At 40.3% G+C, this 19,136-nt stretch overlaps 3 protein-coding genes across 4 annotated transcripts in view; 1 reads left to right on the forward strand and 2 right to left on the reverse strand.

The window, feature by feature from the left end:
• The first annotated feature begins 41 nt into the window (after positions 1–41).
• LOC121179595 (methyltransferase-like protein 7A) lies at positions 42–2,609 on the forward strand. The gene is made up of 2 exons (XM_041034518.1): positions 42–539; positions 1,916–2,609. Exons 1-2 carry the CDS (start codon positions 42–44, stop codon positions 2,150–2,152), a joined length of 735 nt encoding a protein of 244 aa, XP_040890452.1. The 3' UTR covers positions 2,153–2,609.
• A 135-nt stretch (positions 2,610–2,744) lies between these two features.
• atf1 (activating transcription factor 1) lies at positions 2,745–7,562 on the reverse strand. Of its 2 annotated transcripts, XM_041034515.1 has the most exons (8): positions 7,403–7,562; positions 6,463–6,566; positions 5,500–5,622; positions 5,249–5,346; positions 5,031–5,161; positions 4,475–4,657; positions 3,901–4,054; positions 2,745–3,430 (listed from the first exon to the last, which is right to left on the reverse strand). In XM_041034515.1, exons 2-8 carry the CDS (start codon positions 6,559–6,561, stop codon positions 3,286–3,288), a joined length of 933 nt encoding a protein of 310 aa, XP_040890449.1. In that variant the 5' UTR covers positions 6,562–6,566; positions 7,403–7,562; the 3' UTR covers positions 2,745–3,285. The 2 variants fall into 2 exon arrangements, with proteins under 2 accessions (XP_040890449.1, XP_040890450.1); XM_041034516.1 differs by lacking the exon at positions 6,463–6,566.
• A 2,582-nt stretch (positions 7,563–10,144) lies between these two features.
• Positions 10,145–19,136, reverse strand: part of dip2bb (disco-interacting protein 2 homolog Bb) — a 35,512-nt gene continuing 26,520 nt past the window's right edge. Inside the window, exons 21-38 of the mRNA XM_041033879.1 lie at positions 18,972–19,099; positions 18,572–18,686; positions 18,109–18,310; positions 17,430–17,542; positions 16,530–16,610; positions 16,245–16,368; positions 16,005–16,126; positions 15,477–15,588; positions 14,286–14,395; positions 14,012–14,142; positions 13,730–13,898; positions 13,477–13,647; positions 13,323–13,384; positions 12,828–12,885; positions 12,677–12,751; positions 12,387–12,561; positions 12,072–12,195; positions 10,145–11,728 (exon numbers count right to left, since the gene is read on the reverse strand). Of these exons, the coding sequence (XP_040889813.1) occupies positions 11,476–11,728; positions 12,072–12,195; positions 12,387–12,561; positions 12,677–12,751; positions 12,828–12,885; positions 13,323–13,384; positions 13,477–13,647; positions 13,730–13,898; positions 14,012–14,142; positions 14,286–14,395; positions 15,477–15,588; positions 16,005–16,126; positions 16,245–16,368; positions 16,530–16,610; positions 17,430–17,542; positions 18,109–18,310; positions 18,572–18,686; positions 18,972–19,099 (2,325 nt within the window). The 3' untranslated portion in view covers positions 10,145–11,475. The remainder of the gene's footprint in view (positions 11,729–12,071; positions 12,196–12,386; positions 12,562–12,676; positions 12,752–12,827; positions 12,886–13,322; positions 13,385–13,476; positions 13,648–13,729; positions 13,899–14,011; positions 14,143–14,285; positions 14,396–15,476; positions 15,589–16,004; positions 16,127–16,244; positions 16,369–16,529; positions 16,611–17,429; positions 17,543–18,108; positions 18,311–18,571; positions 18,687–18,971; positions 19,100–19,136) is intronic.

A 19,136-nucleotide genomic window follows, 5' to 3' on the forward strand; every position in this document is an offset into this window, starting at 1 on the left:
TGCCCTCATACATTCCTTGTTTAAGATTACCTAAGAGGAAAATGAAATCCTTTTTAATGAAATTCTGCAGACTGTTTTGCTTAGCACTGACTTTACCCTTACATCTACTGGAGATCACAGGCCTGTACGGTATGTACAAACGTTTGTTTCCCTTGCTGGCCTACAACATTACGTTTTCGTACAACGATAAAATGCACACAACGAAGAGAGACCTTTTCCGAAACGTGGGGAAATTTGCAAACACAGACGGTACACTTCGCCTGCTGGAGATCGGCTGCGGCAGCGGGGCGAACTTCAAGTTCTACCCATACGGCTGCACGGTGATCTGCACTGACCCCAACCCGCACTTCATGAAGTATCTGCGGATGAGCATGGACGCGAACCAGCATTTGACTTATGACAAGTTTCTAGTTATGTCTGGAGAGGACATGAAGGAAGTAGAGGACGGGTCTGTGGACGTTGTTGTCTGCACCTTAGTTCTCTGCTCTGTCAGCGACGTGCAGCGCGTGCTGCAGGAGGTCCGACGGATTCTCAAAACGGTGAGTTCCAATATGCTGCCTTCAAGTGCTGTTGGAAATATTTTTGATTTGTGGCTTAACGTGAAGGACGTGGTAGGCCACACGAGCATGGCTGGATAAACCATTTACTTTTTATTTTTCTTTCATAAAGTCAACTAACACTGTCTGCAGCATGTATGTACTTTATTGCCTTCAAGTGTCCATTAGGTACAGGGCACAATACAGACCACAACTGAAGGTGTATCTTTTTTTTTTACCTAGAGACCCAGAAAACAAGCATTACTCCTGCAGAAAAACACCAAGTGTGTAAAATTTACTTTGTGGAAATTTGGTTAAACATATCTAGTCGTATGTGAGCACAGTATAAACCAAAATGATGAATGAGTTAAAACTAGATTTTGCCAGAGGGCCCTTCAGCAAGTCAGGGCCACAAGATAAGGTGATAATGCACGACCTTTGTTGATGTTGCACTTTAGCAGTGCAAATTCCTAACAAATTTGCAGTTAAACAATTTCCCAAAACCAGCTTGCGTGGAGTGAACCTGGGGCATTTGGCACCTTGGATTCTGTATAAACTAAAATGAACCCTTTGTCCAACTGATAATCTAGCCTTGCATAAAAGGTAGATTGTGAATTTTAGGCTATTAGGATCACCTGTTCTATATAAATAATTGCCATTATATATTAACATAATTGCTCTCTTTCTCAGTTGTCAGACATGGAACCACTTTGGCAAAGAATTTAAAAGTGGAATAAGAGTGTTACTGTCCCATCAGAGCAATAATTAAGTGTTTCTGTGGGTATTTGATTGGGTTGTTGTTTTTAACTCCTGATTTGAAGCCAAAAACCACTTTCTTTGCCTGTCTGAAAAGCAGGGGTGTGAGCCCTCCTCCTCCTCCTCGCTGAAACAAGGCACTGGACCCGTCCCACTACAACTGTCACACTGCAGATATTGACCTTCTTTAGGAGGCAGAAGGATACAGCTCTTTTGTTTTTACTGACTCTCTGATGGTGATATTTCACATAAAGTGCATATATTTTGCAATAACTTCTAATGAATCTGTGAAGGATGATAAGATGTGCAAGCTTACATCCTAGAATATGATAGATTAAATTATGCAATTTGACCGCTAACTTTGAAGATAACTGATCTTGTTTTTCCTTGCAAGATCGGTCTTACTGCTACCTAAGATATTTGGCAGGTATTTTTGTTTATTCCAGGATCACCACACATAGTACTTATCCTATTACTCTGTCACTTTTTATGCTTGACAGGTTTAACCAATAACACAGAGGAAGTCAAACTCAGCCAATGTAAATAGTGACAGAGTTACAGAACCAGATTTGATTGAACATGCAGTAATCTGTTTTTGTTGGCTCTCTCTCTCTCTCTTACAGGGTGGAGCCTTCTACTTTTTGGAACATGTTGTCTCTGATCCGTCCTCCTGGACATATTTCTTTCAGCATGTGCTTGAACCTCTGTGGTACTATCTGGGGGATGGATGCACGATTACCAGAGCAACGTGGAAAGATCTGGAGGCCGCTGGGTTCTCTGAACTTCACCTAAAACAAATTGAGGCTCCAGAGGTTACTTTAATGATAAGACCGCATATCATGGGATATTCCATTAAATGACTGCAGGGGAGAATGGACAGATGTTATTTTGGCCCATGATATAGTTTTCACACTAAGACCAGTCATTGGTCACTATGAGAATATTTTACTTCCTGTTAAACCATACCTTATATTCTTAGGCATTTACAGTTTGTCACTATAGCCCTCATGCAACACGTTCATTGGTCCACCACTAACATTTATTTAAAAATAGTGAGTCCAAATTCAGTCTGCACCTTTCAAATTATCAAATGCATTCAATCTGTGAACATATTAAAAGTCAATTCCCAATTCCACAATATAGTTGAGAATGAAAGAAAAATTATATATAGGGACCAAGGAAAACACTGTGTGAGATGACATCGTACACACACCCTTGTAGATCTAGCAGATCTGGTTTCATTTACGATAAACAAAAACACATTAGCAACATTGCCTATTTTGAGAGAAAATATATTTATTTTCTAACAGAATCAGCAACATTTCATACACGGTTTGTTCTTCTTCCCCACCCCTCCCAAGATGTACATAATAAATATTACCTGGACACTGTGCTTTTTCCCTGATTGTCTAAGTAACTGTCAAGAAACAACCAAACAAACCACACTCAATGTCATCTTTTCTGTTACCCTTTATATTCCATTGCACAAAAATAAGGAATGACAATTGTACTGGAGAAATGAGGGGAACTGCTGGTTCACAAAAAATAAACAGGAATTTTTTCTGTGTAGTAATTATACAGTCATAATTCTGCAGCTGCTGATAGAAGGGGAAAAAAAATCCCAACAGCAACATTTTTAAAAACACAAAGAGAAAAGGAAGGGACACATTTAGAAACTGAGACTCAAAAGTTAAAGCTCACAATTTCAAATCTCCCAGTATTAAAAATGTACACAACTATAAATGTTATAGCATTAGCAAATTTTTAAAAAACAGCAGGTGGAAAAAATGGCCAATTTCTTTATTTGTTGAGTAAATCTCATTGCGAACACAAGTCACTTTTATATCAAAGAGTAAAAAAAAAAAAAAAAAACAAGAAAAACTGGAGGATCTCAGCCTGAAATGAAGTGTTCCCAGAAACCCCAACATGTCCAAATGGCTGAGCTGTGCCGCTGCCACACAACGTCTCAATCCTTGACCTGTATTCAAACAGGTTATCCTGTTTTAACACAATAAAGGTCCTTTAATGTTTTGAGCTCTTCAATCAAGGTCTTGTTTTGGTTCTCAAGAACAGCTACACGGTTTTCCAGGCATTTGACGTATTCCTTTTTCTTCCGTCGACATTCACGGGCTGCCTCTCTGAAAGAGAAAACACATGCAGTTCGTTCAACAGAGAGATTTTGCAATGAATTCATTTAGGAATAAGTAACTAATAATTTACATTACATTATGTACCAACTTTTTCATAATCAGGTGCAGTTTGTTTCTGGTGTAACAGTCCTCTTGTGGACTGTTCAACTCTACAGAAGAGTCAGCAAGTGGCCATTTTTTTTAAATTATAACAAGCTAAATAATGACCTATCAACAAAACAATGGCAACACCACGGGTTGAGTTAAAACTATTCAACAACAAAAATTGGAGTCAGGAGATGAAAATGATAACATTATTTGCTATTGATCAAGTGGGACTCTGAACATACATCACTCCTTACTACAGTGTTGAGAAGAACATTAATTATAATCACAACAGAACCCTCCTTTTCCTGCATGTATCTGGCAATTTATCATTATTTTATATATTTTCCAAAACCCAGAAACTGCACACTTACCTGTTTTTTGCAAGCCTGATTTCTCTCTTAACTGTCGGATCATCAGTCTTGGCCTGAGGTAGTCCCACAGGAGAGGTCATAACTACAGTCTGAGACAGGGAGCCGGATGCGGGTGCTGTGCGGATCTGGTACGTTTGTACCTCTCCCCCTGTACCTGGGAGAACAGTCAAGGCATGACAGGGGCCATGAGAGTTCTGCTAAATGGCAGTCCTAATACAGAGACGACAGGTTTTTAAACCTGTGTGTAAATATCCTGTTCATCAGTTTTGATGGTTGAAAAGCAAACAGCAGAATTAGCACAACGCTAAACAGTACACAATAAGAGGTTTTCTGCCTGACTTATCCACTTGCACAAATTTTGTTGGTCATCACATGAACCAGAACACCCCATCTCATTACAAATAAATTAACAGAATATATTTTTTGACACAGTGCGACTGTCTGAAAGCTGAATACACTGTGGCATCTGCTCTTCAGGCAAACTGGACTCCCCTTACAAACGGACTACGTGCACAGATAAAATTCACTTAGAAATTCAGATACATTTTGTTAGACCATGCCATGTTTTGCTTACCTTGTACAACAACCTGGTTGCTAGGCACCAGTATCTGCTGACCATCAGGTGTCTGGGCATACTGAAGGATGGTGGTGCCTTGCTGGGCTCCACCAGAGTTGGCCATGGTGACAGCCTGAAGTCCCTGAATGCCTTCGGACCCTGGAGTTGCCAGCTGGATTGTGCCATTAGGGGCTATGGTAACTAGAAAAACCACACAGATGGCAAGAGAAATGAGGAAAGCAAGTAAAAATCCCATTCCCACAGACTAGGCTATCATTCTGGGTACTGCGGAGTACTCTTTTTTTTAATAGATTAAAAGATCACACAGGCTTTCTGAAAATTTGGCCCATTAGTCACTTTCGCTAATAGCTGGCAAGAATTCCCGTCTCTGGTATACAGCTCTATTTGGTGAGCATACAGTAAGTAATCATCCATAATAATCAGAATTATAGCAGATTTCCCTTAATTTCCCTTAATTAAAAAAGTGTTTTTTAATTAATTCTGTGGCTTACAGATCCATAACAAAAACAAACTCTTTTTTTTATGTAAAAATGTAGAAGGGAAAGGTTCATACTGTACTGGCCGGTGCTGGTCTGGTATATTGGGGTGGGTAATGTAACACCTGTCACTCCTGTGGATGCTGGGCTGTTGTCCTTTCCCTCAATGTGTGTCACTTCCTCAGACGATAGCTCATTTAGGATTTTTCTACAAGGTGAGAAGGGGCTTCCATGAATTACTTTTCATTAAAAAAATACGGTTTCTGTTTTTTATTTCTGTATTTTATTTATTTACCTGTACGAGGGTCGCCTCGCCAGTATTTCTCTGGTCTTTTGGGCTGTTGCTCCACTGTCTGATGAGTCCTGTGAATCTTCACTATCTGAACCCTGGGCCTTGAAAGAGGGAGGTGGATTAACAAGTGTATATGAGTAATTGTATAAGATAGCATATTAACTGTTTATTTAAAGCAATTAAGAAGACAAATCAAACGGAAGCTATCTCTTAGAATCAGTGAATCCAGAGCCAAGAAAACCTGCTTGTCTTACCTGTGCAGACTGCACCTGAGGGGACTGAATGACTGATGACTGTGCAGACTGGATCACTCCTTGAACTTGAAACTGACCCCCTGGCAGCTGTAGAACAGCCACTGAAGAACCACCCAGGGACATCTACAAAAATCCAAACACATTTTTAAAACCACAAAACACAGGCATTTGTCATGGTAATTGCATTCAGTTTACATGTAAAAAAAAAAAAGAAAAAAAATTAAAAACTCAGCTGTAACGGGCCTTTCAAGAGATAATGCCCTAGGTACACCGGATGAGATGCAAAGACAAGTTATTGCTGAGTTTTTCAAATCTTATATTTTCAATATTTTTATCACCCCAAAACATAATCCAAACTTTGCAGTGGGTTGTTGGATCATATCTTAAACATGGATATCTCATTAAAGTGACCCTTAAAAATCTAGCTCAAGGAAACCACTAATGAAATCATTTTATCTAAGTGTACACATTTAGAGTCTTGTCAGAATATGATGACATATGTGCTCATTTATCCCTTGTTTAGAGTAGACAACAACCATGTGTTTACAGTTTTACAGTGTATGGTTTGAGTCCATAAAAGCTGAGTCAGATGCCACAAACTAAGCAGATTGTTTTCTAATGTCAAGATTTAAACTGGAACAGGTTCAATTCAAATATTTTTTTTCTCTAACTTTGATGATAATGACCCACAAAATAAGAGCTTTATGGAAGGTAATGATCAACATGGCTGTCTTCTTGGGTCCATCTTAATTTTAAGTCTTATGTCAACAAAAGTTAAAGCAAACTTACAACAGAACCTTAAAATAACCTGTATGAATAAGGCAACTGTAAGAGCTTACGTTGTGCTTTCTGCATGGCATTGATGAACAAAGTGGGCTAGTGACAAAGCAATGCTACTGTGGCATTACATGGCAGCGATTCAGATACTTTCTAATGGCATTTTGGAAGGGGTCAATTAGTTACCTGCTGGGCTATCTGTGAGAACTGAGAGGACGTGATGGTAGTGGGAATGGTGGCAGTCTGTGACTCAGTGCCATTGCTGCCTTGCTGCACTTCTTCCATAGTAACTGGGAACAGATAAATCAATATTACCGTTTTACAATGGCTCTAATCTAACACAACAACAGTGTGCAGCGCGACTGTCAGTAATTATGCTGTAACTAAACTCCGCTGTGGCCTGCGCGCTTGCTCTACAATGCATGTTCAAATAACTATTTGTGTGCAATCGATCGGAGCGATATCAAATCGCATCTTCTTATTTTAGACAGCCAAATCGTTTCTTCTAATTCCAAACATGTGAGTTTAAGCCATGTAAAACTCGACTTCCTTTTTGGTTCAATCGTGTTAGCCAATGCAACTAACGTTAACAGGGAGTTACGGAACATAGCTAGGCCCGACAGTCAATACTGTTAACTCTTTTCCCTCATGATTTAGCGTTAGGTGCTAATTTTTCACAAAGCGGGCGAATCCATCCACGGAAAACGCTAACAGCAGAAATGTAAAGTTAACATTTGAGTCATTACTGCAAGAAAGTGCAAACTCGCCAACATTGTCGTTGCTAGTTAATGGTAGCTAACAATCCCTAAAACGGATGTTAACCAGTTTAAACAGTTTTTTTTTAAAAAAACAACAGTTTAAGAGCTATGAGCGGGGAAAGTTTCGATACTCCGGTTCAGAGGATGGATGAGCTTTTGACTCCATGAGCAAATATGTGTAACTCTGTCACTGGCACGCAAGTTACCGCGTCAATAGACGTCAGCGATACGGGGAGCCATTAAGCTAACTACACCTTCCCTTTTCGTAAAACGGCGAGGAGTTGACGGAGCAACAGCCGCCATTACCGCCACAGCGTAGCAGACGGCCAGACGAGCACAAAATTACCGCTCAGCCAGCCAAAATTTACCTTTTCAAAAGCCGCGTAACTGCTCCTGTTCACAGCGTGGACTTCGTGCAGTTCGTGTGTATACTTTGACACAAGGAATACCCCGAAAAGTTACTTAGCAGCAAGTGCTAACAGCTAAAAATACAAAGATGTCAGCTTAAAAAAAAATAGCTGACCACTTTTTTTTTTCGCAAAGGAAATGGGCGGCGCTGTTTGCAAAGACGCATTACGTAACACACTCTCCAGGTTTTCTGATTGGTGAAAAGAGTTTGAGCAACTGGTGGATACAGAGACACAGAGTGAAAGTTGCATTTGTAACTTTTCCACAACCAAAACTACTTTGAGGTTCCATCAGAACCTAGGTTCCATTTTATAATACTTTGCACTTCTATTTAAAAACCATTCCGATGAGAAATGTTTGTTGTTGTTGTACTTTTCACTCCACTACTTTTATTTGACAGTCGCTACTTGACAATCAAGATTTTACACTCAAATCATATGGTTATCCTGTAAGATATGATGCATTAGTATAGATTAGCACTGAAAATTAGCTTTGTATCGACCTGCTGCAACATTTACAAGTGCTGCTTTTGCAATAATGCATAGGTTATAATAATAAACGATTTAATATGACACTCCCACGGGGGCCACTCTGCATAAGGAGTATTTTTTGTTGATAATACTTCTGAACTTCTGATGAATGAATTCTTGTCAATGTTCATTAATTTCTGTGTAGTATGGAAATTTAAGATTTGAAACATTTGAAGAGGCTGGGCTTCTTTCTGTAACATGGGCAATACAGAACTCAGTGACTGATCTTTTGGAGAAACCTTGATGCACAATTACTGCAGTATTTTGATTTTTTGGATTTACCTGAATTAGTTCTTCTGTATTGTTTCACTAAATTTTGGTCTTTTGACAAGAAACCTTTTGATGTTACTTTGAATTGGCCTATTTTGCAACAAACAACAGTTTTTCCTGTACATTATGACAAACCCACAAACATACCTCCATTGTAACAATGCAGTTTGTATAATAATACAAAGAGGCTATGACAGTAAGGTCAGTGTACACTTTTAAGTCATGAATATCCACACAGCTTAAATGATTAGATGTTTCTGTTTATTCTGTATTACTTTTACATAAAGTATAAAACAAAGTACAACAAACCAAAATAGAAAATAAGTGAGAAAAACGGGAACGGGTGTACCACTTTGATTTCTTAACTATATGAGTTAAAACACCTCCCTAGCATTAAAGATTCATCAGTGGATCACACCCTAATGAAGCAGTTTATAATTCACCAAATAATTAATATACAACATAGCAAGAGTGCATACACAAAATATTGATAGAACAACTCAAGAGAGATGAATACAGTCTTAAGTACACTACTGGTTAAATTTCAGTATCAGTCCTCTGTTCTTCGTTATTACAAAATGTATAAGCATGTATATTTCACCAGACTGTGCAAGCTCTGAAATTAAATTGCACTGTCTTTGGGATTGCATAGTGTGTTAAGAACTCTGACGGAGAAAAAGAGTGGAAACCAGAGGAAGCCCTTGTAGACTTCCCAGCGAAGCAGGTAGATGGTAGATGGACACTGGTTGTCTGTAACCCCTCTTTTTGCTCATTAGGTTTGCAAGATCCGCAGTGATTACAATGAAAATTTGTTTTGACAAACGTTTACATTTTATGGGAAGTATTCACAGATTTGCACCAAGGGACCACCTGGTCCATCCCTGTGTTATGAGTTTTGTTCCCTGAATATACAGTTTCATATATCTCCCCCACTTGTGCCTCGAGATGAGATGTGCTTCAAGCTGATTTCCTCTTGTGCTTAGCTGAGTCATGCAAACATTCTGCTGCAAACGTAGGATGCAATGTTAAAGCTAAGATGAAGTGCTGTTAGTCGTTTTTTCTAGGTAAACTTAAAACTGGGCAAAATCAAATGTAAAGCATAATATTTATGAAATTATTAATACATTTAATCTAACATGAAATGGGGATAGTTCAATCAAGCAATCAATCAAAAAATCCACACAGTAGTAACCTACTGTAAGTACCACCATTGCAAAGTGCAGTAATTCTATGGTTCATATTCCTGTTTACCTTGAATAATAAAAACATCTTTCTAATATTGTGTTTGGCATGTTTGAATGTTATAATGGGACAATTGTAAAAGTCCAAAAAAAAAAAAAAAACAAAAAAAAAAACTATTTACATGTTGACATTAAGGGTTCATCACTGAAATACAGTATCATCCAGTACAAAGACCCTATAAATTATGGCAAGGGGCACAAGGAAAGCACAAAATTGCATGAAACCAAATACATTTTGCAAATACATCTGGATGCAAACTTTTTTTTTCTTTTTTACCAGTTTCTTTTTCATACACTTACTTTACTTGCCAATCGAAGATGGTTCAGATGCGGCTCAGCTTTGCAACTGCATTCACAAGTGCTTATAAATCCAGTGACTGAACACAGATAATCCAGATACATGATGACTTGCCTCTACTGACTACAGATTTACAGTACCAACAACAATCCTGTTGGAATTCAAAGTAATTCTTTACAAAGTTGCACAAACACAAAACACAGTTTGAATGAACTTTGAGTGCAGAGAGGAAAAGGAAAGGGCCAAACTCTCAAACACTTGCTCTATTATGCAGTACAAAACTGAGAGGGGTGTGAATCTTTAGCAATATAAAGTACAGTGGCAATGGATATCAGACAAACAGTTGTGGGCCTATTTTTTAAAATATTTTTTACAAAATAACCTGGTAGCTTTAAAACAGTCATGATATTGGTTTTAGCTTTCTCCTCAGATCATTTTTTTTTCTTAGTGGCCAACAGGAAAGGTTCCTGGCATTAACAGTGACAGCCCTCCTTGTAAACTCTCAAAGCCCCTCAAGCAAGATTCTTCAAAATAATATATGCTCCTGAACTATTAGTTATAATGCCTCATTGTTATAATAAAATAGACAAATTTTTGAGAAAGTGCAATGTTATATCTGTCCTGACTAACAATGCTTTAAAGTTATTAATCTTTACCCTCAGTTATACAACTAATAATCCACTTCAAAAGCACTGTCAAATCTTATTTACAATCTGCTTTCTGCTACTATAATCATCTCCCAGTTTAACTATCCAGAAACCATCAACTGAGAGAGATGAGTCAAGCATTTATACATTTATACAATTAAAAATATTTATACAGTAACATACAGTATCTAAAATACAAGGAGGCCTTTAAAGATACAGTACAGAATATGGCCTCTCTCCTCTTTTACTTTGATCCCTTTGGATATCTGTCAGGATTTACACCACTAGTTAAAATCAAAGGAGAATAAACAGCCATTAGTAACAGATTCATTAAAAATTAAGATAGGAATGTATGGCTGAAGTTTTATAAGGCAGGAAATATATAAGGGCAGGTAAATCTATTTGGCTTCATTATCATGGGACAAAATAACCTGTCTAAATAATGTGCACAGACTGAGACTAGCTACTGTTTTCAAGGTTTGCTTTCATGTGCCCTCTTTTATTCGTCCATGTTAGTGAGAAATGACCTGGGCTCAGCACGTGCATTTGTGTGTGTTAGTTTGAAAGCGGCATGTAAAAATATTTCAAGTTGTTGATTTAAGTTTAGTAGCTCTTGGAATCTGTGTAGACACAAAAGGGAAAGTGTTTTCAGAGGTTTGTGTTAAGTATAGAATAAGAAGATGGATTTTCACAAAGACATTAATATAGTATTTAGATTAGAAGTGGTCCTGTTGTATGTGTCATTTGCCCCCACCTCGCACCCCCCAGAAAAGTGCAACAGGGACTTTTTTTTTCTTTGCCATTTGCAACACATGTTGCTTCAATCCCACTGGCAAAATTCTATCTATAAAACACAGTGAACAACTCCAAACATGGCAGATCCAATCACAGACATGCAGTGGCCAAGATATGCTGGTGTCACACAGGGCTGGGTGGCAGTTTATGTGGTTCATGCTTTTCCTTCTCATCACCAGCCAAGCCAGTAGTCAAATGTTTGGATGATGGTGCAGAAGCATCCAGACTGTGGATGACGGCTAAACAAGCCCATCACATGTTGTATGCAACATAGATGGGATCCAGCTGGTCAGCGAGGAAAGAGTCACGGAGGTGCATGCGTTGCTTTTCTCCCCTGGAGTTGATGGGTATAACTCCGGGGTCCACAATAACCACCACACCCACAATGAGATGGTGCTCCTCCAGGACCACGTTGGTAATCAGAGGCACCAGGTCCAGTGCATCCTGCTCTGAGCCACACAGCTCTGACACCACCACCAGCAGGTTGGTCCACGTAAACACAGCACTGCAAGAGACAAGACCAGGGTGGCTGAATGTGGGATTCAAACCTGAAAGCAGTTTTTAAGGAACTGTTCCAACACACAGTTCTTCTTATTCACTTTCTTGCCAAGAGTTAGATGAGACTGATACTGCTACACCCGGTAAATATGAAGCTACATCTTAGCACAAACACTGAAAACAGGGGGGGGGGGCAACTCAGTGGGCTCTGTCAAAAGGTAAAAAGGTCCATCTGCCCTGCAGCGCCTCTAAATCGGATGGATTTCACCAGTCAGTATTTAGTTTCCTAAAAATATAGTAACAAAGGCTGCATGTGTCAAATAGATAATGTATATCAAGAGCATTCTCACCTCTCAGCAATACTGCGGTGAGCCCGGGACACTGAGGTTTCAATGTCAATGGGGTGGTAACGCAGCCCTCGTAGCTCCAAGGTCTCATCCAGTGAGCCCACCACAAAGAGAGCATCATGCCGATCTAAACGCAGAGATGCAGGCAAAATCACCCAGAAAAGTTTGTAGAAAAAAGAAAAAGTAGAGAAAATCGTGTAAGAAGCCAGGAATGTGCTTCATTTTGATAGGTTTCATTCATTAAAAGGTCCTGTATAAGGTTGTGTTTATATCTATAATCTATCAGATAATAAATCAGCTCCCTCAGGGTCTATTTACCCCCACTGGCATCCAAGAGCTCGGTCCTCTTCACGAAACCCAAGTATCCAGTTCTTGCCCATAAGGTCTGCGGGTCTCCGAAGCTGAGTTTGGTGTTGAAGTGGTCGGCTTGAAGACTCTCCTCTCCGTAGATGGTATAGTAGCCGCTGGCACTGTGAGGGCTGTTCACCCAGATCTAAGAGAGAAAAGCACACAGACTGGGCCACTGCTGGGTTTGAAGGGAAGATCATTTTCAGTCTTGCCACAATGTCATTACAAAAGGGGAGTGTCTGTTCACAACTTCATCCTACCTCTCCTAGATGGGAATCACCAAGTGGGCCTCTGGTTTCTGGATTTACGATTATCACTCGCACGCCTGGCAGTATCTGAAAATAAAAAGAAAAGAAATGTAAATGCACTGAGTTGCTAACATGCCTTGAACTAAACACTAGATCATCTCACCTTGCCAGACTCCATTAGAGGAAGACTTTGAGGCGCTCCTCTCTCCACCAGCCTCACTCTGAAATCCAGACAGACACATACAGTTATATCATAACTCATGGATGTTCAAGGTTCCAAATATTTTTTATATCCATATCCCCTGCTCAAGGTCGCTGGGTTTATCAGGTTTGTATGGGAGGGTTTTTTGAGGACCTAAGATCTAAGGAGTTTGATCTCATATAACATTTACTGCTTCATAATGTAAAGCCTTTTGAATTATTGTGATATACACACAGGTTGCCTGCAGATTATGAGATTGTTTCAAGGTGTTTTAAGGCTGCCTGGGAGGAAAAATCAACGCAAAATTATTTATGAAAAGTGTTAAAAACACACACACAATACCCCTGCAAAATGTGGTTGGGCTGTAGCAGTTTTACAAAGTAGACTTCAAATACGACAGTCCAAAACTTGTCCAGTGTTTACGTTTCTCAAATGAAATAATCCTCATGCTCTCACCTGTCATGGCGGAGGGACTTCATGTCCACATACACTGTACAGGGATCAGGACCAGTAGTGCCCTGTGACACAAGAACAGATACATGCAGGTCAGACTCAAGCCATAGTTCACAGTGTGGGTCTATGTAATGCCAGGTTATGTTGGCTGGTGTACCTGCAGGCAGATGGCCAGGTTCACCCTGGAGCCAAAAGCAGTACTGACTGCTCTCGATGAGAGACCCACGTCCTTAAACAGCTTGGAGAAGGAGTGTGTGAGGGCCAAGCGAGGGCGTTCCTCTGCTATCACCACACAGCTCCGTACACATGACAGGTTCACACCGCGAGCCTGAAACACACACATACACGCACAGTGATCATCAAACCCATAGTTGCCATGATTAATGGGTCTCTATAGGTGCAGTCCTTACCTTGAGTAACTCAGTCTGAGTGCCCAGTCCTTTAGTGCAGAGCTCCATGACAGAGTAGGAGCAGAAGGTGTCTCTGATGCGGTACTGACTGAGCGTGCTCAGCCACAGAGACAAGCAGCTCTCCAACTCGAAGGGAGGAATCAGGATGGACTGGTGACCTGAGTAAACACTGAGAGACAAGAAATGTAGGAGAAACAGTGAATGATCAGAAGAGATACACATCAGAGAAAAAAAAACTTTGGTGCATAATGTGTATGTTTTGTGGGTGACGCTTTGCTGTACCTTGCGAGGCACCACAGGACAAAGCCCAGACCACAGTAAGGATCCAGGCAGATGGCAATTTGGCGAGAGGAGTACAGTTCACACTGCAGTTTTATGGAGCGACAAAGTGCACTGACTGCTGCATGAGAGATCTGTTACAAACAAGAAGGCACATTCACACATTAGGGGAAAACTTCAATTTAAGAACTCAGCAGCTGTACAATGGCAGGTGGATACTGGATTGTGATCCAGTGGGAACACAACAATATTTGAAAGTGAATCTCATGTGTTTCACCTTGACCCCAGTGAGCATGCCAGTGGTGGACACACTGAAGTCCAGATAAGCTATCATCTCTGCTGTGGGCGGCTTGTAGATCTGTGGAGGCCGACGGCGAGGAAGGTCATCTGAATGTTACATAGAGAATAAAGTAAGCATCAAATTATTTGGCACAATAATGAAACAACAAAAATTTAATCATTACCAGGTGTATCTGGTACTGTCAGTTATTGTTTTCATCAATATTGGGAATAGATAGCAGATGTTATTTACTGCTTGTGCAATGTATTCAAATCCAACTTTTTTTGGGGGGTTGAATTTCACATATAAATAAAGAATATAAAGAATAAAACACAGAAACACAGCAAAGATGCAGGCCGCAACTAACCAAAAGTACACTAAGCACAGCACAAATCTACCCACTGAGCAATTTTGATGATAACTGAAAAGCATTTGAAAGAAAGCATTGCAGAGAAATGTCCCACTTCCTGTTTGGCTTAACGCTGCAAACTCTTGCACAGAAAATGGTCTGCAATAGCTGACGTGAGCGTTTCTGACAAAACTGTGCACTTACTGTACACACTGCTAACTTCACACTCACTATGACTACTACTACTCACTACTGATGAGCCTGTCTCAAACTTTTATTAATGAGCAAGTTATTCTTCGTCTTGCTTAATTCAGAGTTCAGTCTTTTTGTATTACAAATAGAAAGAAAGACACACAATTAGAGATATTTCCACCATTTCTTTATTTTCTAACTATAATGAAACCTGATGTGGATTTAGGGTTCAGATATGTGTTAAAGTTGAACTTTGGACTGATGGCAGCACCATTTTTTGTTTTTCTAATTCACTTGCAACACCTTGGATAAACCGTGATAAGCGAAGTCCAACAACTTTTTGCAGTATTTACATATGGTGAAGTTTTTTCCAGTGCATGATAAGAGGCCTTTTTCACTGAAGACATGCTGACATGTCACATTAGGAAAAGCACAGGTGTAAATAATAAAATTAATGATGGCTGAATTCCAAACTGCTTCAGTTTCAGGGATTTGGCATTGTGCAGGTTCACTGTCGCGCTGTCATGTCTTACTGGGACACTTGAATAGAACAGAGCCATTGTTAAGGTTATTAGTAACGCCTGTCTTTTTTCCTACTATGATAAGTCAAAACATCCGCTGTGTTTCTGTATAATTTAGCATCTTACCTGTGTCGATGATTATTGGCCATGTTTTAATGTTCACAGAGGCAGCAGCCTCCTTGGAGCGCAGAATCCTCATGAGGTTTTGAGTGGTAAGGATACACGCTGCTTTACTGACCTGGTAACAAAACATAAGCATGATTCATTTGAGAAGGAGAAGCTGCTACAAACTGCCAAGAATTAAATGAGTGACAAAAACAGCTGTTAGCAGATAAAAAATGGGCACATGTGCACAACATGATTTATCTTCCTACAGCCTGACTGATACTTTTTGAGGCCAGTACAGATATTGATTTTTGAGTTTAAAAAACACAATTACATTGAACAAGTTGAAATTAATTCTTAATAATTCTTAAAGATTTTAAAGCTCTAAAACATTTCAGGGAAACTGTATGACCTTATTTTCATTTAAAGTGATTAGTCTGATTCTGCAGTTTCTGCAGTTTTTTTTTATTTGTTGGGACTTAGGAGATCACAAACCCAGGAGCATGCAATTACACACACACACGCGCAAAAGAGCATTCATAGGCTTACATCAATAATCATGCGGACAGTGGGCAGCGTGGCTGCCAGGTTCTGAGGGTGTGGAGGTCTGACGTTTACAGGAACACATCCAGCGTAGAGACAGCCATAGAAGGCGGCTATCAAATCAATGCCTGAGAGACAGATGGAGGAAAAAGGTGGAGTAAAATAAGAGAGAAAACCATCCACGATTCACGATAATTAGTCTCTATGGGAGTGATACTTAGACTGGAAGCCAGAGGCAGAACCTACCAGGGGGATAGAGCAGCACTACGTTCTCTCCGGTGTTGATGCTGCCTTTCTCAGTGAGCGCTGCAGCTATCTTCTCGGCTCGCTTATGAAGCTGGACGCAGGACGCTGTGCTCACCGCTACACCCTGGAGGACAGCAAGAAATGATGAGAGGGAGAGATAGAGGGTCAGAAACACAAGGTGTAATTTGTGCAGCAGCATCTTTACCTTAGTTCTGTGCCTTAAAGTAAAAGTAACTTAAATATCTGCACTGTACTTCTCAGTGTAAGAGGAGATCAGAAAGGTACCTTGGCATTCAGAAGAACATAAAGGACATGGTCTGGGTCTGTCTGTGCCCTCCACTGCAGAGCCTCTGTCAAATACTGATGCTGTAATAAGAAGACAATAAGTAATTAGATGGGTACACTGTACGTCCGAGGACGTGCCGAAGTAAACCGTACACATTATTTCAAACACAACCACGAAGGGATTATACAGGGAGGGGTTTTGTGCTGATGGAAGAACTTAATTCAATACACCTAAATAAAATAAAATAAAGTGGTGCTCAGAGACTGCATTCCTCAGTGCACAGCTGTCTGGCATAAATTTCCTCTTGTCAAGGTGCAAACAATTTATACCACATACTCTGAGCCAATCCAGCTTTTAAAATAATGAACAATAACTTAGGAGGTGAAAGGTACGTCTGCAGTAAAACAAGGGGACAGCTACAGAAGGTGCATATCTTGTAACACAAATTAAAAAGAATGTAAAAACAAAAACATGCAAATTCTTGCTTCTGGCACACAAAATAAAACCACAATACACTATATAGCATGATGAGAATAAACAAGGGTGTGGGGAAGATGCCAGAAGGGGCCATAATTCTTACCATCACAGTGGGCCACATACAGAGCTACATCCAAAAGGAAACGAGAGCAGAAAGAGAGAAGAGTCCAGATTTTTTTTTTTTACATCTATAGAACTGAGTTCTCGCTGAGTTGGGGCCATTGTTACACTGGCTGTGTACAGTCTTCAAACTTTTCTATTTACCATCATAACACACTTTGAGCTTTGATACTGATTGTGTGCAGATGTTTCCTGCTGCTTCTGAATGACACGCATGTGGCTCTTTTGAAAATGGGAATGTTATTAAAAAGTTATCAGATTCAGAGTTAGTGCTTGGTTGAATTTGGGGATGGTCATACTACCTTCCGGACGAGGTCCTGGTCTTCGATCATGCCAAGGTCCCTGCCTGCAGCCTGGGCAATCCTCTTCCCTGCCACCAGGTTGCCCACCATGACAGATGCTGGACCCACACCAACTAGAAAAGAGTGTGAGAGAGACAGAGAGAGAGAATGACAGAAAAAGATAGGTTTAGAATTGTAATCCTGTCAGAATTAACCATGGGTATAACATTTACCCTACAGGAAAGTAATACTAAAACTAATCCAGAGCAAATACAAAGGATGTAAAAAAACAAAACAGAGTAAAGTATTCAGGTGAAGAGTGTATGTCACACTGGTTTTGATAATGTAAATTGTGTGACATTTACCAAACAAGCAATGGCGAACATGGCAGGAATGTTACTTTGCCAAATTTAGAAACTGTTATGTGTGCGTTATGTAACACCAGAGACCATGCTCTTATTTTACAAAACACTTTATACCCTGACTGACTCTCACACGCAGGACACAGTCAGCAGTTTCTCTCATCTTTGGGGATGCAGTTAGTAATTTAGGCATCAGTTCAAGGGGAATTCTTATCCAGTCAGAAAATCTCAGCATCATAATTTAAATCTCCAGTTATGGAATCTCCTTATGTAGACATATACCATCATAACTGAGCTTAATAGGCATTTTTACAAACAATGTTTTATCGCAAACACACCTGGCTGCTTCTGGCGTGGCTTGGGCAGGTTGGTGACACACGTATGGGGGCACATGAGGATGTTGCAGGGGTGCAGGCTGCCGTCTAAGAAGAACTGCTTGGTGTCAGAGATGTGAATGCCGCCCAGGGGTGTTTTAGGTAAGGTGTTGGCCGGGACCAGAGCCAGGCAGTAGAGGCCCACCTGGTGGATGCTGTCGATAGCCTACAGAGGAAACCAAACATTAAGACGATAACTCAAGACCTCTTGATCTCAGAATAGTGAGACTGTCTCTGTATCACAGACACACTGAAAGGAGCTCTTCAGTTCAACATTGTGGTGTAGAAACATTCAGAGTAGATGAATTACTGAGCTTAGCTATCACTTGACTTGAGTATTTGCATATTTTTATACAAGAGAATCATTTTACAGTGCTTGAAATTCAAGAATTGGAGCATTTGAAAGAGGATGACGAGGGAGATTCACCTGAAGCACTCGACTCATCCACTGGAAGCTGTCCTCCTCGCTGGCATCTGGCCTCTGCTCTGCCACAATCACTACCCTCTCATCGTAGAACACAGTGACTGAAAACACAGCGATCCTGACATGCACAAACACAGAAGTGTACATAAATATAATGAGGATTATTCAGATGGTGTGGAAGTCAGACGAAACACGTTTAAACGCAGCCTGAAATTCCCCATTCCACTCGCTAAGATAAAAAAAGAAATGCAGCTCTGCCGATACCAACATTGTAACTTACTATTGTACATCAACAACACATCCTTCTTTGAGCCTGCTGTGCTTCCTTTGTACCACCAGATGTCAGTAGAGGAGCTTATCAGGTTTCAACACATACTCTGTATGAAGTAGAATTTCTCCTCACCTCCCACGGTATACAGTCTTGACCGGCTCCACAGCAAGAGCGGTGGCCACCAGGTCGTCAGCGTTGTGTCTCCGCCCGCTCACCATCAGCAGACCCTCGATCTTCCCCACCACAAAGATTAGACTGCCCTGTAAGGAGTGAGGGACACACAGCCGGGTCATTACA

This window comes from Toxotes jaculatrix, chromosome 3 (genome assembly GCF_017976425.1).
Source record: "Toxotes jaculatrix isolate fToxJac2 chromosome 3, fToxJac2.pri, whole genome shotgun sequence".
Lineage (NCBI taxonomy): Eukaryota > Metazoa > Chordata > Actinopteri > Toxotidae > Toxotes > Toxotes jaculatrix.